The sequence below is a fragment of the Peromyscus californicus genome, unplaced genomic scaffold (assembly GCF_007827085.1).
Source record: "Peromyscus californicus insignis strain IS unplaced genomic scaffold, ASM782708v3 Scaffold_5__1_contigs__length_169319896, whole genome shotgun sequence".
Lineage (NCBI taxonomy): Eukaryota > Metazoa > Chordata > Mammalia > Rodentia > Cricetidae > Peromyscus > Peromyscus californicus.
In genome coordinates, this window is record NW_026294573.1 from 100406123 (window position 1) to 100430491 (window position 24369).

The 24369-nt window shown below is 50.9% G+C and overlaps 1 protein-coding gene across 1 annotated transcript in view; it reads left to right on the top strand.

Moving 5' to 3' along the window:
* Nucleotides 1-19917, top strand: part of Anks6 (ankyrin repeat and sterile alpha motif domain containing 6) — a 43826-nt gene extending 23909 nt beyond the window's left edge. The window contains 7 exon segments of the mRNA XM_052715420.1: nucleotides 248-435; nucleotides 4236-4346; nucleotides 4348-4420; nucleotides 6233-6300; nucleotides 8231-8347; nucleotides 14812-14908; nucleotides 18821-19917. Coding sequence (XP_052571380.1) covers nucleotides 248-435; nucleotides 4236-4346; nucleotides 4348-4420; nucleotides 6233-6300; nucleotides 8231-8347; nucleotides 14812-14908; nucleotides 18821-18870 — 704 coding nt within the window. The 3' untranslated portion in view covers nucleotides 18871-19917.
* The last annotated feature ends 4452 nt before the right edge of the window (nucleotides 19918-24369 follow it).

The following is a 24369-nucleotide window of genomic DNA, read 5'->3' on the forward strand; positions in this document are numbered from 1 at the left end:
ATGCAGTTAGAGGCAGAGCGCCTGGAGTTCTGTGGGGTTAGGCATGTGCACATGCTGGCCCTGGAGGGAGCAAAGGCAAGCAGGCTCCTACCTGCCCTGCTTCTCACCATGACAGTTAGCCCCACCTCAGCCCCTGTGGGCCCTCGTGTAGAGCTCTCTCCAGCCTGAGCCTTGAGACAGCTCACAATCGACCACGGGGCCGGAAGGACCCTTGCCTCACTGCTCACGCCTGTCTCTGTCTCCTCAGGTGGCAGCGTAGACAGTGTCTTGTCCCAGATCGCTGCTCAGAGGAAAAAGGCAGCTGGATTGTCTGAGCAGAAGCCCAGCCAGCGGTCCAGTCCTGTGGGGCCAGCGCCCGGCTCCAGCCCGCCTGAGCTGCCAGCCTCCCTCGTGGGCAGTGGCGGTGGCTCTTCCAGTGGCACTTCCGGCAGCAAGGTACTCGTTCTCTGGATGCCTGTGGCACCTGTTGATTGTTCTCCCGTGACCCACGTGTGGAACTGGGGTACCGGGGGTTGGAGCCGCAGAGGCATTGCAGTTACGGCCACTCTAAGGTTCCTGCAGAGGTCTGAATCTGCCCCCTGCAGGCCTGTGTTCACCCCACCTCTTCTTCAGTGTGGTGGGGGTTGCGGGATGTTGGAAGGGGCTCGTGCACACCTTGCACATGTCCATCGAATCCACCTTGCACACACTATTCACTGCTGTGAGCACAGGGTTAACAGGGCTGGGGTAGCCTGCTGAACTAAACCTCAACTCACTGAGCTCCGGCCCCCGCTCTTAGGTTTGTGTTTAGCAGACGTGAGAGAAATAGTCTGTTTCTGCCCCGCTGCTACCGGCTCCACAACTTTCTGTTACCCCAACTCACAGCGAAACCTCATAATTTAAGTTTCTTTTATAATTTAGTTCCACAAGTTTCTCCCTAACACATACACGTATTTCTGTTATGTTCTGTTATGTTCAGAATTTTTTATGCGAAGGACCTGTATAATTAAGTTTATTTTCGAGTTCAGCTAGAGACAAAAAAGTTCCTCCTGATATTTTGATGCATTTTCTTTGTCAGACACAAAAAGTTACATAATTGGTGTATTTCTCTTTTCACATTTTCTCCTTGGATACTCACAGCTACTCATTAAAGTAAGTCTACTAGCTGAGAGCTTTGGAAATAGCTTTCTCCTTTGTTGTCTAAAATGTTCTCTTCCTTTCTGATGGTTGAATTAACTGTATTAAACATCATTTAGCTTTCTGTTATAGGTGTTGGAAATAGGCATGTAAGTTATTAACTATTACCTTACTTGGCCTTATCTGTCAGCTATAACAACATACAGGTATATTCTGATGAAAAGAAATTAGCTGTCTTTTTTTTTAAAGATTTATTTATTTGATATGTATACAGTATTCTGTTTGCATGTTTGCCTGCAGGCCAGAAGAGGCAGCCAGATCTCATTACAGATGGTTGTGAGCCACCATGTGGGTGCTGGGAATTGAACTCAGGACCTTTGGAAGAGCAGTCAGTGCTCCGAACCTCTGAGCCATCTCTCCAGCCCAAATTAGCTGTCTTTTAAAAGATGACCCCAGCCGGGCGGTGGTGGTGCATGCCTTTAATCCCAGCACTCGGGAGGCAGAGCCAGGCGGATCTCCGTGAGTTCGAGGCCAGTCTGGTCTACAAAGCGAGATCCAAGACAGGCACCAAAACACCACAGAGAAACCCTGGTTCAGGGGGAAAAAAAAAAAAAAGATGACCCCAGGAGCAGTCATCGGGAGAATGATCCAGTTCCATGATCTCCTGACGCTTGGTGTAGAAACAGCTCTCCACTCTACCCTGCTGCCCTTGACTCTCGGGATGGGGTCTGGGGAATGTTTCTGCCTCCAGAGAGTCCATCTCAGCCAGGACTCTTAGAAACTACTGCCCCAGTAAGAAACGGCCTCTCTGCTGCGGGCTGTAGTAGTAAGTGAAGAGATGAAGTGCTTCTCAACAGCTCCCTTAGGAAGAATAGAAATTAGCCTTCAAAACTGGAGCCTCCTGGATCTGGATTTTGTACTTTGTTTTAAAGCAGGAGGCTCACTGCTCTGGTGAGGTATGCATGGGCCTGGTTTCTGCTTATTCACCCACCGATCATGGAAACCTGAATCGTTGGGAAGGCAGATGGCGAGTGGGGCGAGCAGGCCACCTCCAAATCTTTGTCGGTGTCAGTTGCCTCCTCCGCCATCAAGCTAAGGTTCATGCTTGGAGCATCTGTGACTGGGCACAGCTGAGTCTGGACATCTTTGGTTTTTGTTTTACTGTAATTTTTCAGTCATTTGAGGAGGGCTTTCTAGGAATCTTCCTATCACTGAGTGTAGCTCGGCTCCACCGTGGTTTCCCTCCCCGTCTGTAAGTGTGTCAAGGTCTGTTTTATGCCCTGGAGTGTGATCTATCTTGGTGAAACTCCCATAGCCACTTAAGAAAAAAACATGTATTCTCTTGCTGTCTCTGGGGAGGGGGACTCTGACTGTCACTCTGGAGTCAAGGTTGGCTAGTAGTGTGGTCCATGTTCTACATCCTGATTCTCCAACTCCATCTGTTCCCAGAGGAGTGGGAACATCTGTAATTATGAGAAGGGGGTAAACTATCTCTCTTTTCAGGTCTATCATTTTCTGCCTCACTTAAAGTTCTACAAACATTTGGATCTGTCTTGTTTTTTGTTTGTTTTTTGAGGCAGGAACTCACTATGTAGACCAGTCTGGCCTCAAACTCACAGAGATCCTCCTGCCTCTGCCTTAAAGATGTGCACCACCATGCTGGATGATTCTTGTGTCTTAATGACCCCTGTATTATGATGCAATGTCTCTCTGTCTCCTAAGGTTGGGACAAGGTGAGTTTTCATGACATTGCAAGAAAGAATGGGGCATCAGCAGTCCTCATATATTCTGAAATCTCCACACAGCCAAACCTAGTAGTGGACAAAAGGAAGCCCCTTCCAATTAATTGGGGTTTGTTATGTAAGTTGGGTTCAGCATCAGAAAATCAGTGACTGTGACACACTGTCTAACAGATGGAAAAAGAAATGCAGAAAAGCATTTAACAACACTCAGAATTGAGGGGCTGCAGAGATGGCTCTGAGGTTAAGAGCACTGGCTGCTCTTCCAGGGGACCTGGGTTTGATTCTCAGCACCACATGGTGACTTACAGCCAGCTGTAACTCCAGTCCCAGGAGATCCATGCCCTCCTCTGGCTTTCTAGGACACCTAGTGTGTATGGAGTGTAGAGAAGCTAAAACACAAAGCAGCTATCAGAGGGATTTCCTCAGTCACGGGTTAAATAAGTAGAGTGACATCACAGTTGCCGGTGAAGACCAAGCGCTCCCCTGATGGGAGCTAGGATGCTGTCAGACCAGGGGTGCTTACTGCTTACAACCTGTGCTCCCAGCGGCGAAAAGGCGACAGTGTGGAAAGGAAGAAGCCACACCCCCGCTGCCCTTAGGCAGTGTGTCTGGCCATATAGAAAACTAAGGAATCTGTACAGATCAGGGCTAATAAAATGGTTTAGCGAGCCCAGAGTAGGAGGCCAGGGGCTGGGCTGCAGCTCAGAGAACACAAGGCCAATATATGAGGTCAGTTGTATTTCTTTATACTTATAGTAAACAATTAGAATTTTTCTAAAAATTCGATTTATTTTGTGTATATGAGCTTTTTGTGTGCATCTGTGTATCTGTACCATGTGTGTTTACAGGGCCCACAGGAATCAGAAGAGGATGTAGGACACCCTGGAACTGGAGTTACCAGTGGGTCTGAGCTGTCATGTGGGCACTGGGAACTGAACCTGGGTCCTCTGCAAGAGCAACAAGTGCTCTCAACCACCGAGCCATCTCTCCAGCCCCAACAATTAGAATTTTTAATTTGACATTTTATAAATATCATTTACATAAGATTATATGAAAATGAAATCTGTTTAAATTTAGTAAAATGTGTAGAATCTGTAGGTTGAAAACTATGGAACGCTGGTAAATCTAAGGAGCTTACCTCCATGAGGAGATGGGAGGCTCAGTAGTGTTTAGGTACAAACCCCACCTCCTGGCAGCAGCAGAGTGGCACCCGAGCCCAGGCTTCCCGACCTGATGCCACTCTGCATCTCTGAGTCTGTGTTATAGACATTACAGTCCCAGCTAGATGTGCCGTGGAGTAGGTACCACCGTGTTCCAAGATACTCCTTCCCCAACCACCAGGTGATGGCTTCAATGTTTGTTTTATGCCCCGTACAGAAACTGGACCCCAGCAAGCGGCCTCCATCTGGAACTTCTGCTACCTCTAAAAGCACATCCCCTACCCTCACGCCCTCGCCCTCTCCCAAAGGCCACGCTGCGGAATCCTCGGGTGTCTTCCTCGTCATCCCATCGGCAGTCTAAGAGCAGTGGAGGCTCCAGCAGTGGCACCATCACAGACGAGGGTGAGTCCCCAGAGGGCCCAGTCCACACCTGTTCCTCCACCACGGTGGCCTGGCAGCACAGAACCGGGTGCTACCAGCCAAGGTCTCACATCTTTTCCCTGCCCTGGTTGTAAGCGCTCTCAAGTGGGATTTGAGTATAGGCTGTTTTGCTGATAGGCACAGACACCTGTAGAAGGCCTTTCCAAACCCAATCGCTCCGTCTCCCTGTGTACTGCACAAGTCAGCATCCTACAGCTGCTAGTGAGGTGTGTGTGTGTGTGTGTGTGTGTGTGTGTGTGTGTGTGTGTGTGTGTGTGTGTGTGGCGGGGGGGCGGGGGCTCTATTCAAACCAGCTTAAGAAAAACCCATTAATTGGTTCGTATGATGGAGATGTCTGGAGCAGGCTTCAGGTGAGTGTGGACCCAGGGACCTTGGGAATGCTTTCTCCAGATCTTGGCAGACCTCAGTGCTAACAAGCAGCTTCACACTTCTTTCATCCTTGTGCTGACTTTGCCAGCCAGCTGAAGGAGCACTACTCTCTCAGTGGGTCCAAGCGAAACCCCAGGGGTCCAGGTGACAGAGATCGCCCCACCCATGAACTCGCAGCATGCAGTAGCCACACTGATAGTTACTGCTGAGTGAGTGAAGAAGGAACCCATTCTCCGCTATCTTCTTTGAACTTACTCACTACCTCAGGACCTTTGTACCTGCTGCTCATGCTCCCTAGATGCTGCCTAGTGCTCTGCCCTCAGATATGTGCATTGTTCATTCTTCACTTAATGTCAAATGTCTCGGGACAGGGAACACCATGCCCTGGCCACCCGCTGTCGAGCAGCATTTTCTTGTCATCCATCCACTCTGCCTCTCCTTCCTTTCTGCCTTGACTTCAGCCTGCGTTGTCCTCTGGGTGGTGTCCGGTCTGATCAGTCCCTCTTGAGCATGTCCTTGTATTTCTTCTAGTCCCAGACACTGCTCTGGGTCTCCTCCTTGTCCTACCTGGTCTGATGCTCACCTTCATCCCCCGATCTAAGTCCTTCTGGCTCTGCTACCCCTGCATTGGGGAGGCCGTGGGCCCCATGCATGTGAACCCCCTGCCTCTGCTCATCCACAGTGCCTGCCTGCTCTGGTGCCATTCTCAGACCAGCTGAGGACTTTTGGCCTTAGCCGTGGCGTTGAGTGTGTGCTCTTGCAAGGCAGGGTTTCATTTCCAGTAGCTGGAACTCCCCACATTTGCTGCCTGTAGCCCCAGGACCATTGGCCCAGGCCACCCTAATCTCTACAGGCTGATCTTGGCTTCCTAGAGAGCTGAGGGCCTGCCCTGAGGGAGAGTATAACTGAACACACCTCGCCTCAGTCACCAGGGGTACAGCCAAGGGATCTGTCTGTGCTATGGCTTCTTGGGGGATCTTACTGACGTCCTAGAGAAGTATGAGACCCACTCCTGCTGAGTGTCACCAAACTCCAAAATATATGTGTGTGCATGCGCATGTGTATGTATGTATTGTGTGTGCATGTGCGTATGTGTATGTGTGTGTGTATTGTGTGTATGTATATGTGTGTGTGTGTTGTGTATGTGTATGTGTGTGTATGTGTATGTATTGTGTGTGTGTATTGTGTGTGTATGTATTGTGTGTGTGTATTGTGTGTGTATGTGTGTGTATTGTGTGTGTATGTGTGTGTGTGTATTATGGTGTGTGTATTGTGTATATGTGTATGTGTGTGTGTATGTGTATATATATTGTGTGTGTATGTGTGTGTGTATTGTGTGTGTGTTGTGTGTATGTGTATTGTGTGTGGTGTGTGTGATTTAATCTCCATCTCTTTCTCACAAAGATGAGCTGACTGGAATCCTTAAGAAGTTATCACTTGAGAAATACCAGCCCATCTTCGAGGAGCAAGAGGTAAGGGTGTTGTTTCTGGGTGTCAGCTAAGACTCACCATTAAAACGTAGGTTTTGCACATACAGTTCCCTTCAGTCCAATGGTGCCCATCACGTCTGAGTCCTTCCCGGTGGCACGGAGCCTGAGTTCTCCTTTGTGATGGAAGTCTGTAACTGTGAGCACTTCTCTGTATTGAAAGCAGTTTTGTTGTATGAACTTCACACAAGCCAAGCCACATGTGAATCCAAGTTTGGGAAGCGTCTAGAAACAGTGTCAGGGTCACCTACAAGCACTCAAAAGCCACATTTCAACTAGGCATGGTGGCTCATGCCTGTCATCTCAGCACTCGGATTGCTGAGGCAGGAGGATTGCTACAAGTCCCAGGTCATCGTGAACTACAGAGTGAGACTGTGTGGAGGCTATGAGAGACAGGGAGAGAGAGAAGGGCAGGCAGGGCTAGAGAGAACTGCTGAGGCTGAATTCAGAGGGACTGCTATTGGGTACAGGCTTTCCTCACAGGGCATGAAAGTGTCCTAATACTGGGCTGGGGTGTAGCTGAGGTGTGGACTATTTATCTAGCGTGCCTGAAGTCCTAGCTTCATTCCCAGCACTGCACCTACCCGGCCTGGTTGTGCACACAGCCCCAGAATCCAGGAAGTGGAGGTAGGCAGGAAGTTCAAGGTCAGCCTGGGGTACTCGAGACCCTTTCCCCAGAAGGAACGGCTTGACACGGAGCGCACTAATCCAGATACACACTGTAAACACAGCTGTATTTGGTGAATTGTAGAGCGGGTGGGTTATACATCAATAGAAATTTTAAATCCGCTGTACCAGCCCAATAAAACTCCCTGCAGGCCACCAGCCCTGGGGGGCTGTGATCACTGGTTTAGGAGTCTGCTGACAGCTTGGCACATGACAGCTGCCTTGAGTACTGTCACTCCTGATCCCCACCAAGCTTGAGATGCAGCGAAAGCTCTAGAGACAGATGTGTGTCCCGCCTTCTTCCTCAATTTTCCTCCTGTCATGTCCTGTCTCTCTCCTTGGCCTTTGAAACTTCCACAGAGGTTTCCTCGTTTCCAAGAACTGTTTCCCGACTCCTGGCTGCTGCCTGCTCTTCTTTGACGTGTCCATAGACTGTGTCTCAGAGTGTACCTCGCTTCTGTTTCATGAGGTGTGTGACCCTCATCCCCAAAGCCGTGTGGCTCCTGGAGCTCCAGCCATCACGCCCACACTCTGTGCAGGATCGGGCGCATAGGACTGGATTTGTTGGGTTTGGGAGCCTGTCCCTGACCCGCTGTGTTTCAGGCTGCCGTTGTCCCACATGCAGGGTGGTGGGATGTCTTTACCTGGGCCACTTTGACCATCTCTCAGCCCCAACTTCCCGGGGCAGAGGCCCATCAGCCTTTCTCCTAGAGCAGGACTGTTTCTTCCCAACACCCAGGCAGGCCGGCAGGGCTGGCAGCATGTCACCTGCCAGACAAGGAGTACTGTCGCACATGCGTCTGTGGTGTCTCCGCTTCAGTTCCCCATGGTCCTCCTCTCCCTCCTGCTCCTGCTGAGCTGTCTCTCTGTCTTTCCCCAGTGTGCACCTCTCTTGTCCTGTGTGTTGGGGGGATACGGTGAGTACTCCCATGTACCCTGTTTGCTGTGCAAGGTCCAGGATGGCTACATGCAGTCACATGGGGATTCCCTTCCCAGTGGCAGAACCTCAAGTCCTTCAGATCCCTGTCCCCAAGATGTTCCTCTGTTCATTTTAAATCTTCCCACAATGCCTCTGTTGGAAAGCCAAGGGCTAGGGCTGTGAAGAGTTAGCTGTCTTTAAGTGTCAGGCCGGACTTGGAAGTAGTGAGTCATCACGGGTTCCTATAGAAAGGCTCAGCAGCCCCTCCTGTGGCACATGTGCCATCGGGGAGAGTGTCCCACAGACAGTGGCGATCCCTTCTCTCCCCAGGTGGACATGGAGGCCTTCCTCACACTCACCGACGGTGACCTGCAGGAGCTGGGTATTAAGACGGATGGTTCCCGGCAGCAGATTCTGGCCGCCATCTCCGAGCTGAATGCAGGCAAGGTACTGTGTTCTAGCTTCCCACCCGCCTTGTTCAAACGCTGAAGACCACCATGATCTTCATGATGGTCCCTCTGTGTGTCCTCTGGCAGGTGACAGAGGTGGCCTGCTTGCACACTCCTCATGACTGAGAGCCCACTACCTCCCCATGCAGCCCATTCCCTTTGCAAATGCCTCTCCCCCACGAGGTCGTGGCTCCTCCAGTTTACATGCATACTTCCTAGGGTGGTTTCAATGCTGAGGGATGGGTATTGCCGTCGACAACACTGTGGGCACTGTGGGATGAGAGCCCTGGGATCAGACTAGCTGTGGGTGGAATCTCAGGACATGGCACTCCTTCTCTGGGTCTCCCTGCCCTGTCCTGCCCATAGTGTGAGGATTAGGGCAGTTGCAGAGCCCCCGGCACCCAAGGCTGTCAAACACCATTATCTGTACTGTGTCCCACATTGATGCCTAGTGTTAAATCTCATCACTTTAGAAGTGAGCATCAGCAGTACCCCCACTCTGTGGCATAAACCGTGCAAACCCTAGCCGTGGCTGCTGACAGGCTCTCGCCTGCACCCCTGCCCCTTGCCCGTCAAGCGCTCACTCAGCAGCCACAGTGCTTGTTTCCCTGCTGGTTTTCTTGCCCCTTGCTTCACAGCTTCCCACTTGTGGAGCAGTAGCAGTGTGTCAGGGTAATATGGACTCTGCCTGTTGCTTGATGGTTTGGCTGTTCCCAGGCGGTGCTGCACTATGTGAGGCGAGGCAGGAGCATGGCCAGGCTTCTGATTCCTTCTCTGCCCTGGGGAGTGTGCTCTGCAACAGTGGGTGATGAACAGTGCCCACAGCGAAGAAATGTTCATGCCACCCTTTATCATCTGCAAGTCACTCAGCAAACATGTCAGTCAGCCCTGATAGAGGCTGGAGTCTGCACAGCTGCCTGGCAAGGGGCTAGAGACTCCCAGACTGGACTGTGTCTGGCTTCCATGCTGGGCATCTGAGGCAGGACCTGAACCCAGGGCTTCTGGCCTCACCCTCTTCCTCTCTGCTGTATAGCTAGGCCTGGGCCAATGGCTGTTGTTGTTTCTGTTTCATGACCCTTCATGAATGAGGGAGTACCACGCAGGTACTGCATTGCTGACATTTTCCTTGTCTTTCCTGTCGGTGTCCCTGAAAGTGTCTCACCCAGGCAATGGGTAGGCAACGGAGTCCAGCTCAGAGGTGGGCAGGGGACCCTGACTTCCTTGGCACCAGCAGGGCTCCCGTTACACTCTTAAATGTAGAGACTGAGGAAGCAGAGGCAGGCTGGAGGCATGTCTCCCTGGTTAGGAAGGGTGTCAGCTAGGGAACAAAAGCCCTTGGCCAGTCCATAAAGGTAGCCAAGCCCTCATGAAGGCTTTAAAGCACCGACTTGTTCATGGAAAGAATCTGTGTTGTCCTGGGTACCATGTGAGTTCTGAGAGCTGAGTGTCACTCTGAGATCAGCACCATGCTGAGAAATGCCCCCACAGCCCCCACACACAGAGTGCTGGAGGAATTTGTGCAGGGCCACACAGCCAGTAAGAGGCAGAGACTGGCCTGAACTGGGACCTGGTGTGACCATGTCTCAGTAGGGTCAGTAAACCACAGGCACACATGGAGGAGGGCAGGCATGAGATGCCCTGTCCTTTATGTAGAGCGGAGCTGGGCAGGCAGGGCCTGGAGAGACCTTCCTGAGGCAGTAGAGATGGAGGGCAGACCTGGATAAGGGAGTCGAAGGCAGGGATAGATTAGGCCAAAGGGAGCACGTGTGTAGGGAAACACTCGTGGGGGAAGCCAGAGGGCAGAGGCTGGATGGTGGGGTGACCAGGTGAGGGAGGGCAGGATCTTGAAAAAGGGCAGAGTGTTGGCAGACTGTGAGGTTGGGTGTGGGGCGTTTACCCACCAACCCCACAGCTCCCCAGAGTTTTCTTGAGTATGAGCAACAGGAAATATTAGATAGAAGGATTTATTTTGCAGAGAATCTTGCAGAGATAAACAGAAAATAAAGGATAGCCTCGAGAAGGCCTGGAACCTATTCCAATGGGCCCTGACTGTCTCAGCCCCAGGGTATTTATAGAGACGCCAAGGAGTGGAGCAAAAGACCTCCTCCCCCCAGCACAGCCAAATGCAGACCATCTCAGACACCTGCACTCAGACCCGTGGTCTAATCATCCTCTATGCGAACCTGCTTGGTAAAGCCACGAGGAACCCGAGAACGGGCTCCCACAGTTGGGGTCTCAAGCCTAGAGGGTGGACATGTGGCCAAAGGAAGGATGACAGGAAAGCCAGTGACAAGTTCAGAGAGAGAACCAGAGAAGGTTCTAAACATGGCTGGTGAGGACAGGTAGGGAGTCGACACCACAGGAAGTGGCATGGAGATAGCAGTGGCTAATGCCCCGTGACCTCCTCTACCCTGTGTAGCCATGGGCTCCTTGGCCTAGGGAGACAAATAGAAAGGTGTGCCAACCTCAGGAAAAGTGACTGTCCTCAACAGAGTAGATGGGATAGCCACCCACACCCCACAGGCGTTTCTCACAGCTGCAGAACGGAGCTTTCTGTTTTCTCCCAAGTTGGCTGCCTCCTGCTGTCCAGTTAGCACGGGCTGCATTCTGTTCTGAGCAAGGCTCCTTCACAAGCGGAAGGGTTAGCTGGGTGATCCTCCTTGGAGCTTCTACAAGAGGAACACCCTGTGTAACTGAGATGCTGGGCAAAGAGCACCTTGTGTCCTTCCCCCTGGAAGCCCACGTGTCAAGCCAGGTGATCCTCAGCAGCAGCAGCCCACTTAAGTCACTGCCTGAGGAAGACCCTGTTGCCCCAGGGATAAACGGTACCAGGCACAGTCTACTGGAAAGGGGCAGTGTCACCGTGTCCTAGAGGAAGGTACAGTGGGGAGAAATTTGTAAGAGAACATGGCCTTCAGCTGCCCTCCCTGCTCTGGTGCTGCTCACCCAGGTTCTTAGCACAACATAGTGACTGGAGCATAATTCCTGGAGCCAGATGCAGCTCTCAGATCCCGACCTGCTGCACGGGACCTGGCTACTCAGGGCAGGCCCTGCCTGGCCCTCTTTGGAGGCTCCAACTCCACACTGGGGCTGAGTGTGAACTTGTTTTGACGGTCAGGCTTTTCTTTTGACACTCAGCTCAGTCAAGAAGACAGCCACCGCAGACTGGATCTCTGAAATGCCAGAGGGAGGTCTAAGCTTCTTGCCACCCAGGTCCGTGCTGTGGGAGGTAGAGAATCAATTGAGTGGGCCTAAAAGGATACTTTGTTTAATTTTCAAAATTTATATGTGTGTGTGTGTGTGTGTGTGTGTGTGTGTGTTTTACCTGCGTGAATGCCTGTGCACCACATGCATGCAGTACCCAAGGATGCCAGAAGAGGACATCAGATTCCTGAGACTGGAGTTAAAGGTTTTAAGCCGCCATGGGATGCTGGGAATCCAACCAGGGTCCTCTGGGGGGAAAAAAAAAAAGCCATGGCTCTAACTACTGAGCCATCTCTCCAGCCCCTGGAGAAGCACTTTTTAAAAATGCAGTGGAATGGGACCATTAGTAGGCTTTGCATGGAGGAATGGGGATTTCTTTCTGCTGTGAGCCCTGATAGAAAACACACCTCTTACTCAAAGAAATGCTTGAGCATTGTAACCTAGATTTTTTTGTTTCTAAGTGAGGGCGAAAGATAGATGTTCAGTTGATAGAATATTACCTAGCATTCATGCAGTCCTGACTTTGATTCCAGCACTGCATAAAACAGGGTATGGTGGTGCGCACACCAGAGGACCAAAAGGTCAAAGCCATTCTCGCCTAGATAGCAAGTTCAAGGCCAGCCTGAGATACAGGAGACCAGGAGACCGTGTCCAAAAAAACAAGTTGAAGGTCATCTTTACCTGCATGATAAGTTCAAGCCAGCCTCGAGCGAGGAATACATATGTTAATGTGTATTATCAGCCTAATAACACCGTTTAGTAGAGTGCCATAGGCCCTGTGTCTGCGGGCCAGGTCACCACAGTGAGCGTGAACTTGAGTCTGCTGCTAGGTCCATGAATCCCCCAGTGGGTTCTGTGTTGCAGAAGGCTCAGCAGAAACCATGGTCTCCGTCTCACGCTCCTGGGTTCTAAGTCTTTGTTTCTTTAGGGTCCCTCTTTTTGTGATGATTTTTTTTTTAAACTAAATTTGTACAGTTCAAAAATGATCGAGAGGATTTTGGTAAGAAATCATGCTCCAGCTACTCAGAGGCTAACACTATGCACTTTGGGGCAAATTACTCTGCACTTTTTTTTGCTAGGTGCCTTTTTTTTTTTTTAAACATGACTGAGATAAATTTGGATCTATAATTTTATATCCTGTTTTCTTTGTTTAGCATGAAATCTATGCAGTTACCCACGTTGCTAAGAACTCTCTTGGTTTTTGTTTTTTTAGATGGAGCCTTGCTATAAAATCCAAGTTGGCCTTGAATTTAGGGTTCTCCCGCCTCAGCCTGCTGAGTGCTAGGGTGACAGGAATATGTTACTGTGCCCTGCAGAGTTCTTACTGATATAAATTTACATAGATTTACTAAAATTGTTTTTAAAATCCCTGCTTGTTGGTATGTGGCTCCCTACATGTGGGTGCTTCTGTATGAATCCTTCCCAGTGTCCTCAGGATAGGTGTCTACAACTCAAAGAGCCAGACCCACAGTACATGCATGTTATCCCCAATTCTTTCCAGAAAGTACCATGGGCACCCTACTAGCTGTGGATGTGAGTTCCAGTTCCCTGGAGGCCTTGTCAGTATTGAGCACTACTGGTTTGCTTTTTTAAAAGTTGCATGTGTATGTATGTGTGTGTGTAGTATGTATGTATGTAGGTATGTATGTGTCTATTCATGTTACAGAGTGCATGTGGAGATCACAGATAACTTGCAGGAATCAATTTCAACTTTTACCCTGTGTGTCCTGTGGATTGAATTTGGACCCTGGGGCTTAGGGAAAAGTGTGTTAATGCACTGAACCATCTCAATGGCCCTTTGGTGTGGTTTCTAGTCCTTATGTGTTTGTAGGCCCAAACATACCCTTGGTTTTGATTTACATTTCTTGAGCTACTAGAGGGATTAGAGCTGTTGCCTACACACACTGGTCATTTGCTCTTTTTTGGGGGGGATGTTCAGGCAGACCAGAAGACAGTTGTCACTGCCATCCTGGTGATGATGGTGTGAATATCTGGTGTCCTCTTGAGGTGAGGAAACAGAACTCTGGGGCCTGGGTGTCCCTGACCTATTTCTCAGGGAATTAAGGCTGAAATGATGTTTCAAATCAGACCATATGTCGCCTGCCACTTGGCAGGTTGCATTATCCCATTTTACAGATACTGCTCAGGGGAACCAGGCCAGATCTGGATGCCACCGCTTGTCACTGGTGGAGTAAGGCTTCTGGTTCCGTTGCTCACGTTTGGCGCTTGGTCCTTACTCTGCAGCCTTCAGCCGTGTGCCCGTACACCCCTGCTAATACTAACAGCCGTTTAAGGTCGTCTTCAAGGTTGCCGTAAACTTGTAGCTGGTGGAAGTTCATGAAAGTTCAAAAAGAACCTTTGAATCTGACCTCACTCCGTGGGCACTTTCACAGAGAACAATCTGCCAGAGATAATCTCCCTCCCCCTTTTTTTAGACAAGGACTCACTGGCTCTTCTGGAACTTGCTATGAAGACCAGGCTGCCTTTGAACTCACAGAGATCTTCCTGCCTCTGCCTCTCAAGTGCTGGGATCAAAAGTGTGTGCTGCCATGCCCAGCTGAGAATACACTTGTAGCTTGCTTTAAGTTTTGGCCACGTCTATCCATAGTTTAGAACATGCAGTCTAATGGACAGTGCTGTCCCTGCTTAGGACCTCTCTGCTGCCATGCAGAGTCCCATGATGGGACCTACCTGCCGAGCTACTATCCTCGCCCCACTGACCAATGAGGAAAGCGGGGGCCCAGAGAGGTGGAGAGGCAAATGGGACACCTGGGATTTGAACCCAGGCTATTAGGTTTTAGTCCATGTTTAACCTGTGTGTGTCTTTTGCTGCTTCTCACCTGGGCATTGTTGGGGGAGATGCTCTCCTAGGGCTGAGGAAACAGCCACCTCTGCCTTTTCCCACATCAAAATTGGGGGATAGGGGCTTTGTTGTGGGGGATCCCATTGCATTCTTGAAGCTGGGCAAGTGAGGAGCCCTCCCCACAAGCCAGGTGGAGTCCCCAGTCATACCTCAGCTGGAGACAAGACCCCTGCACCCTGGGGTCTCTCTCCCTTCAGCAGCTGTAATTGTGGGCTGGCACTGGGAGCTTCTGACTCAGTCTGGTTTTCCTGATCTTGGTACTCTGGCAGTTAGGGGGTTGTTTCCCTCCAGAACACTGGGTTTTTCAGGTATGCACTGAGCCTCAACCACAGTCAGCTGAGTGATCAACCACAGATCTAAGAGGACTTCTGTGTGTGTTTCTATTCTGTCCACAGGGGCGTGAGAGGCAGATTCTACAGGAAACCATTCACAACTTCCACTCTTCCTTTGAGAGCAGCGCCAGCAACACCAGGGCCCCTGGCAACAGTCCCTGTACGTGAGTCTCTTTGCTGTGACCATCAGTGTGAGCACCCTGAACATCAATACCCTTTCACACAGCCAGAGCTCAAGCTGCTGCCCCAAGCTGCCACGTTATGTCCCCTCTACCAGAACACCCCTGGTGATACTTGTACCGTACAGGACTCCAGTGTGCAGAGACGTTTGGGTGTTCCTGGTTGGTAGTGGGGTTCACTCAGTGACTCAGGGATCCCACTATTTACCCCTGGTGACTTACCATCCCCAAGAGTTTTAAAGTCTTTAAAAAATGGACATGACAGACCCAACTTCTTCCTCAATGCCTTTGCTCATGCTTCAATGGCCCCCAGTGATCACATGGCTCTACCTGGATGCAAAGCAGGCTGGGAAATGTAGTTCCTGTAGTGGCTTAAGCAATACTAATCACAGGGGAGTGAGCATTTTGGTGGAAGGTAAACCTTGTCTGCTACATCTTGCTGTAAAACCTTCACCTGTAGCTGAGAATGAGGCTTAGTTGGTAGAGTGCTTGTCTAGCATGCATGAAGACCCAGATTTGATCCCCAGCACCACATAAATGGTGTGGTGATACATGCCTATAATCTTAGCACTCATGGCAGTAAAGGCAGGAGGATCAGAAGTTCAAAGTATTCACTGGCTATGTAGTGAGTTTGTGGCCAGCCTTGGATCCGTGAGACCATTTGTTATAGAACAACAACTCATAACTCATTCCTGGTGGGTCCCAGTCATCCAGTCAAGGCCTTTCTTGGTGTCCCTGCATACACACGTGGTTCTTCTGTGCTGTGCACATCACTACCGTAGCTCTCCACTGCAGCTACTGCACGCAAGCAGCAAGCATGGGGTGTACAGCATGCTTCCCTCTGTTGCAAAGGCTGTCAACACACTGTGTGATCCTCCGCCTCTGTGGCCTTTGCCTTCTCTACCTACAGGCTAGAGAGCTGGGAAAACGAGGTTCTGGGTGCCACGGTGCCCTCCAGAGTCAGGTATATCTTTCTGCACCAGCACAGAGCCAGAGACTGAGGTACTGCGTTGTGATAGGGCTTTGGGGCTTTAATCCCAGCACGTGGGAGACAGAAGCAGACAGATCTCTGTGAGTTCGAGGCCAGCGTGGTCTACAGAGAAAGTTCCCAAACATCCAGGGCTATACAGAGAAATCCTGTCTCGAAAAACCAAAAAAATAAAATAAAGAAGAAAAACAAAGGGCTTTGGGGCCCAGAAGGCGATGAAGTAGAAACTTTGGGGTTTCTTCTCTACCTTATTTATAGTGCTGTGCCCCTCAAAAGCTAGTTGGCCTGTGCATCTCTACAGCCAGGGAGGGCCTGGCTTTTCAAACCCACTCTTTCTAGTTTTCACCGGGTACTGAGCGTGAGAGAAGAACTGGAGCTTGTCTGGAGAATCTTGATGGGCAGGGAAACCCGTGAGCAGGCAGGCCCCGCCTCAGGAACAGCAACAGAGTTAGGCTCTGTGCTGTGGACTTGGGGTCAGGGGTCGGGGCCAGCTGCACAGCTGGCCGGGGATATGGTGAGAGCTGCACGGGCCTCTCAGCTGCACCTTGGAGCCTGTGTACATCAAGTACTTGGTCCTCGGGAGGCACGCAGCAGACAGCACTTGTCTCGGAATTCAGATCTTTACTATGAGCTGTGCTGGGCCATCTCTTACCTGTCCCTCCATCCTGGCTGTTAGAGGCCGTGGCCACCACACTGGCCAGAGCCTCATGTTTCCTCCTGATGGATCCAGTGGGTCTCTTGTTCCTCCCATCCCCTGCTCACTGAAACTGTCTATAGGAAGGTTCCTGTATGCTGTCCTGTAAGGCAGTGGTTCTCAGCGTTCCTAATGCTGTGACCCTTTAATACAGATCCTCACATTGTGACCCCCAACCATGCAGTTATTTTTGTTGTTACTTTACAACTGTAATTTTGATACTGTTATGAATCGTAATGTAAATATTTTTAGAGGTAGAGGTTTGCCAAAGGGGCTGCGACCCATAGGTTGAGAACCACTGCTTTAAAGGGGGACGTGCTCGCTAAGTACCTGTTATGTGCCCTAGTTTCTTGGCACGGTCATTCATCCTCCACACTGATTAACCTCACACTGTACACGTGGAAGTAGACCCAGGCGGCAGAAAGCCGCCCTCCAGTTACTCGGTCCTGAAGTAGCAGTGCTGAGTGTGAGTACTCGGTCCTGAAGTAGCAGTGCTGAGTGTGAGTCCGAGCGGGTGGCCTCCACGTCCAGGCCTTCCCCATCCTGTTCACCTCTGGTGTCGTGGTGCTGCTTGCTGTTGTGGGTAACCAGTGTCCTGGAGGTTACCCTTGGCTGAGGTTCAAACCCAGCAGTAGAGCCTGAGGCTCCGTGTGCTGCCTGCCTGCTGTGCCCCAGCTTGCGTATCCACATGATTGGCACTGCCCTCAGTGGGTCACCTGTGTGACAGGTGCTGTGCCAGAGCTGGCTTCCATAGAACAGGCCTCCAGGACCTCATCTGGGCCGGACAACAGGGTTGGTGTGAGACAGGCTCTGGGCGACACCGTTCTTACCTTTACTGCACTTGAATGGTTCTGAGCCCTTTCCTCCCGCGCAGTGTGCTGATTGGCCAGTCCTGACATCCTTTCTGGGCCATCCCCATCTCTTCTAGGGACCCTTCCTCTGCTCACGGCTGTTCCCTGCCCTCCACAAAAAAGTGTATCCCTTGCTCCATGGTTTCCAGTAGTTCCCAGAATGCATTTCTTGGAACACTACTGCCTTGAGATGTTAGGTTTTGACAGGAGGGTTTGTGGAAGTTGGGTCAGGTTCTGTATCAAGAAGGTTTGGCAAACACTGGTCAAAGCCAAGATGCGAGATTGTCTTTGCCGTGAAACACCCCCGTCCCTTCGTTGTGCTGGGCCACCTCATGGGGCCACAGAGCTGGTGCCATTGCTCATGGTGTCTTTTGTAAGGCGTTCTTGTGAGACCAGGGTCCCTTGGACAGCACTGAGAAAGCCCTGCTTTATCTGGAACAGTGACAGCCGCAGACTCCAGGGGACACAGTCTGAGCCAGACCAGAGTCCTCAGACTCAGTTCTTAATTGCCCTGCAGAAGTGGCCTGCTTGTCAGGAGGACATCAGCATAAGGGAGTTCCCTGACTCAGCTGGCAGGAACCCTGCTCAGTGGGCTTTTTGTCCACTGCACAGTGGGAGGCATTGCCGTCCAGCATCCTGCTGGAATGTTCTGGCCACCTCTTTCCACCCCACACCATTCCAAGAAGACTGGAAGAATTTGTAAGAACGAAGTTTCCTTTTTTATCCTCTTATTCTTGGGACATTTATTGAGCATCTGCCCCATACCAGACCCTCTGGGCCCTGAGACCACAGAAAGACTCACTTTGGCCCATGGCAGGCCAGACAGTGGTGCCCTGTCAGGATGTATGACACGTGTGTGGTGAGCCAAGGACTTAGTCATTAGTGAGGCCTCAGGCTCCACCCGCATGGTCCCAGGCGACAGGAACTGGTCCTTAGGCAGATGTGGACATGGCACAGTCGTGGGTACGGGAGGGGGTAAGTGGCAGCAGGTGCTCTGATTGGATTATGTCCACGGAGTATGTCTATCCATTATGTCACTCATCACCTGACTTCTCTCCTTTTTGAAGTGAGTGGAAGCTCCAGAAAGATACTGCATGTGGAGCGGACCAAGCTCTAGCTTAGCCGCCGTTCACTAAGTAATACACAACATGTTGCTTCATCTCCTGAGCCTCGGTTTTCCTCTTGGAGTTACCAGGGAACATCTGTCCCAAGGTACCAAAGTCAGGTGGAGTCCAGAAAGCCCCTTTGCCCTGGAGCTGTATAGATGGTAGGAATCTCGAAGATGGTTGCATCTTTTAAATCTGTTTCTTCCCCCTTTTCCCTTTTTCTTCCGTCTGTCCTTCTACAACGACGACACAAGCCATGGCCGGATGGGCGAGGCCAGAAGAAGCAGTGTCAAGCAAGAGGTAGCTGCAGCTTGATGGTTCTGCTGGCACCGAAGCCCTGAGGCATCGAGGTTGAGCAGAGAATCTCTGCCCTTCCGTTGCGTCTGCCCCTGGGTTATCTCCTCCCTGGGACTCACAGCAAGTGGACAGAAAGAAGGCTGGCTAGCCAAATCATCAGAGCTGATGCAGCGTGCAGGGGCCTGGGAAGCCCCTCTCTTTGCTAATGCTTTGGAGAGGCCTGAACATGTACAGGTCAAGATGGAGGCCCCATGGCTGCAGATAAGAACCCTAACCTCTACATCCAAGTAGGTGCTGCCTTCAAGGCCTGGGACCCTTCCAGAAAAGATGCTGTGTACAGGTGAACCCCTGCAGAAGGCATGGTGAAGCACCCCACTGTGGCTCTCCTTGTTCGTTTTAAGCAATCCCTAGTGGGTCCTGTTCAACATGTGAGGAAGCCTAATGCTGTCCCTAATGAAGTTGGCACCAGATTCTGCAAAATGCCAGGGAGAGAGTGCCAAGACCCTTGGGAGTTTCCCACTCGCTTTCTGGTTCCTTCCAGAGGGCTGGCCAGGCTCCCCCTGCTCTTGGGGCACTGCTCTCCAGGAGTAGACTTGGACACACCTCTGGGTGTAGCACAGCTGAGAGTACAATGGCCATGAGGTAAAGCTGCAGGGGAAGCTGTGGAGGAGGAGCCATCCAGGAGAGCACCAAGGAGAGCGCCAAGCCCATTCGCCTGTCTTCAGCTACTCCGGCCCCACCAGAGTGCAGCCAGATCACCTCAGAGAGGGGTCTTGTTTCCCACGGGAGCTTACACCCCCCAAGACCAGTAGACACAGCCCCAGCCATCTTCATCAGGATACCCTGGGGGCCGGGCTAGGGTGTGACTTTGTCCCAAGCCACACTAGGGTGGCTGCACCCGATAGTCAGAGATCATGGTGCCACTGTTGTATTCCAGCCCTGAGGTTGGTTTCCGTTTCCTTCACATCAGACTTACATTATTTCCACGTAGAGACTTGATTCTTGGAAAGACTTTTTGCTCGCCGAACTGCATATATTAAAAATGGGGACTGTGTCTGCTCTCTTTGTGCTCTTCGGGGCATAGCATGCTGCAGGGTGTTTGTACCGCCTTACCCCGTCTCCACAATAACCCTTTGAGGCAGCTGGAACCTTCCACTCCTGTCAGTTTGGTGACTGACACAGCGATAGTAACCAGCTTCAGGAAGGTCAAACCCGGCTAATGAGGGACGCTGGTTTGAATGCAGGTCTCACCTCAGAGTCCATCTTCTGATGTCTGACTGCCCGTTGGCAATGAGTAACCCAGCCAGCAACCAACCAACCAAACAACACTTTGTCACTTCCTCCTCACGGTTTGTCTACAGTGGGGAGGGGGTGCAAAGTGCTGTAAATAACTTGGGAGGTTCGCCTTGTTTCTGTAAAGAGTTGTACCACAGCCCTGGTCTTGGTGCCTCAGCCACCTGGAGCACAGGCAAACAGAAGGTGGTGGTTAGGGGTGTGGGGGTGGGGGGACTGGGGACAGGGCAACTCCCTATGGGGAAGAACCCTCAGGGACCAGAGATGCCAGGGAGGCAGTACCCGCCCAGGCAGGCACAGAGGTTCCCTGTGTGTCAAGGTAACTAGAGAGGAATTTAGATTAGTGAGGGATGGATTGGCAGGTGATTCCCCAACGTCAGTAGCAGGTAGAGGTGACAGGAATAGGTATCCATGAGCAAGTTACCCTGACACCAAGTCTCCAGTTGATGAGCTAGCCTTGACCTGAATAAGTCCGCCATACTTTGGGAAGAGGGTACAGCAATGATAGCTTCAGTTTGACTTCTGAAATCCAAATCTCAAAAACACTCTCCTGGACCCTTTGTAGGTCTTTTTTCCCCCCATAACCATGAGAAACTAGGAAGCAGGAGAGCACTTTCAATAAGTAAAACATAGAATGCCCACCCAGCCGGGCTGGGACGAAGCCCGATGGTAGAGTGCTTGCCTCTAGATTTTCCAGACCCTGTTATCGAACCCAGGACCAAAAAGTATAAACACAATGTATATCTAACCCAGAAGTTCACTTCCTCAGCATATTTCTAAAAATAATTGGAAGCCATGTTCAAACGAGACCACCATCACAGTGGGCAAGAGGTGGAGGTGCCCTGGCGTCTTGGTTTCTTCGTTGCCTCTGACAAAAGCATATTGAGGAGGAAAGCGTTCATTTGGCTCACTTTCCATGTTACAGTCACCGTGGCAGGGGAGTCATGGAGGCCGGAGCTTAAGGGAGGTGGTCACATCTGTAGTCAGAGCCAGGGGTGTGTGCTCAGCTCTCCTTTTCATTGTCCAAGGCCAGACTCATGGAACAGTGCCACCCACATTCAGTGTGGGCCTTCCCACCTCAATAACCTAAGAAAATGCCTTGCAATCATACCCACAGGCCAACCTCATCGAGGCAGTCCCTCCCTGAGACTCTTCCCAGGTGACTGTAGATTGAGTTGACAATAGCAACCATCACACCAGGTGTCCACCAATGTGTGAATGTGGTCTGTCTGTAGAAAGGAATGTTACTCAATTGACAGATGTCTTGACCAGGATGAACCTGAGACTGGCACTAAGGAAAAAACCGGATGGAAGACCGCAGTGTCTCCACAGTGGCAGATCCACAGAGAGAGAAAGCATGTTGGTTGCGGTCAGGCTGGAGTGGGAGAGGCGTGTGATTGCTGACAGGGAGGGTTTTCCTTAGAGGCTGTGCAAGCGCCCCATGGTGTGACTCCATAGGGGTGTGACTCTGCTGCTGCATTCTACCTCGGTGGTTACAGGGGTGTGACTCTACTGCTGCATTCTACCTCGGTGGTTACAGGGGTGCGTTTTGCTTTTGGCTTCAGTTACCAGATACAGGAGACAGGAGGGGCCACCCAAGGCCCTGGTGTCCGGTGGCCTTCCACCCTTCCGGTTGGTCTTGTTCACCTCTGCTCTGTCCTCTGCAGGAGATCTTTACCTGATCGGGGCTGCTTTCTCTCACATACATGGGCCCACTTTTCAGAGGGACCTAGGCATACTGAGACTCTCAAGCCAGTGTCCCCAAGGCCCTGCAGAGCAAATGCTTCAGGATGGGCTGGTAAGCCCCCTTCCTGAGGTGAGACTGTCCCGTGGGGTGGAGTTACCACTCTCCACATCCTCTCTCCAGTTCTCAGCTTCACTTTCAGTTCATTCAGTAGAGCAATTGTCTCTGCTCATCAGCAGATGAATGTGGAGCTCAGAGCTTGTCACAAGCATGCTCACCCACCCCTTCAGGATCTGCTCAGCCATTGTTCAGCCGTTGAGACCCAGCCTGGGGACTCTCTAGCCCCCTCATGTGCTTTTCAGTCCCCTCTGTTCCTCTCTTGCCACCCAGTCCCACTTCCCTGTCTGCAAGTGTCCAAAGGCTGGAGGCCAGTGTCTTAATTATAGTGACTATTGTGATGAAACACCATAACCAAAGAAACTTGGGAAGGAAAGGGTTTATTTGGCTTACACTTCCACAACATAGTCAATCATTGAAGGAAGTCAGAGCAGGAACCTGGAGGCAGGAGCTAATGCAGAGGCTGTGGAGGGGTGCTGCTTACTGGCTTGCTCCTCAAGGCTCACTCAGCCTTCTTTCTTATTGAAGCCAGGACCAACCACCAGCCCAGGGATGACACCATCAATCACTAATTAAGAAAATGCCTTAGAAAGCCTATAATCTTCTGGAGACGTGTTCTCAATTGAGGTTCCCTCCTCTCAGATGACTCTAGCTATGTCAAGTTGACATAAAACTAGACCACACAACCATTCTACACTAGTAGAGTCTGCCTCCTGGAACCCACAGAGAATAAGAGGAGTGAGGGCCATGCAGCATGGGGAACCAGTGGAAAGGGTCCAGAGGTGGAGAGCGTTGTGAATGAAGCTGCCGGGCAAGCTGACTGTATTGTGTCCTTACGGATTGTGGGAACTGGGATGCAAGCTCATGTGCTGAGGCCCAAGCATTGTCAGAGAGGCACCGGGGAATCCCCGGGAGCCAAGCCAAGTCCTTGCCTTGCTTGTCATCCTCTAGAATAATGACAGTCCTGGCTCAAGGGGCAGGTGTGGAGCTTAACTGACCGTCTGAGGGCTCGTCACAAGGAAAGCACTCCCTGGCACCCGAGTTCCTGGTCATTTTTTTCTGCCTGTCCTGTGGGGGGTCAAGCCACATGAACTACTGATCAGCCACTTGGCACCGCCACATTGACCACCACAGAGCTGGGGACAGGCAAAAGAGCTGGTTATGGGATGTACCAGCCAGACTGATTGCAAGAATGAATGGAAAATATTTGTTAATTGGATAGCAATTAACTTAATGCACATAATTCAGTTTGCAAACCACAGTCATACAGAATACAGAGCAAAGAAAGCTGGCAGAAAGAGCAGCACCAGGTGCCGACTGTCAGTTCCACTTCGATCCCCCTCCTGTCACGAGCTTAAATGTGTCCTTTGGCATTCCTGAGAAAGGATGACTTTTTTAAGAAGTAACTTTGGTTTCAAAAGATTTGGCCAAGTCATTATCAATGAGTACATTTTTGTCATGCGAGACATGGCTTGTTGACATCTTTCCATTCTTTCCTGGGTGTCCCAAAGTCAGGCACAATGGCCGCCAAAGCCCCACGGGGTCCCAGATGTGCAGAACCTAGGCGGCAGCAGCAGGTGTCTTTCTAACAATTTGGTACCTGGAGGAATACTCCATACCAGCGCCTGCCCACACTCCGAGAGCCCTGAAGCTTCTGGAGTAGTCTACAGATAGGACCCTGCCTCTCTGCACAATGAACCATTCAGAACACTCGCACGGTGCTTCATAAGCTATGGTCATACTCCTTAAGGTCATTCATAAGTGAAATCCCTACAAGGTCCTCAGGGATGTGCATGTCCATTGCATCGTGAGAAGCTGTCCATTGCCCTTATCATAGCAAACAAACACTGTGTGCTGTTACCTATCACAGGCATATCCAACCTGCAGCCTGCAAGCTGCATGCATCACATAGCTGTGTCACCCAGCACATCTGTAGATGACAACATCACATAGCTGTGTGGCCCAGCACATCTGTAGATGACAACATCACATAGCTGTGTGGCCCAGCACATCTGTAGATGACAACATCATGCTGCAGTGTCTAAAAGTTGGACATCTCTCAGACTTTCATCCATCAGGTTCCACAAGCAGAATAATCCGCCCAGGGTCTTGCGGGTAATTACAGTCGATCTCAGGTCCTCTTCAAATCCACTAGGCATATACTGTGGCTATGTATGTATCCATGTGTAATATCCCCACCCTTTCAGAGGCACCATGATTACCATTTTGCAGATAAAGTGAGGTTCAGGGAAGTTAACTTGGTAAAAGATGCCACACCTTGATTTTAGCCCAACTCACAAAAGAAATTCACCACTTAGGAATCAAGGAATTGTAAGCACAGAATCGTAAGCACAGCAGTGGGTGTGCTGGGTATGCTCGCTCATATGCTCGCTCGTCCTACCGAAGGTCCAG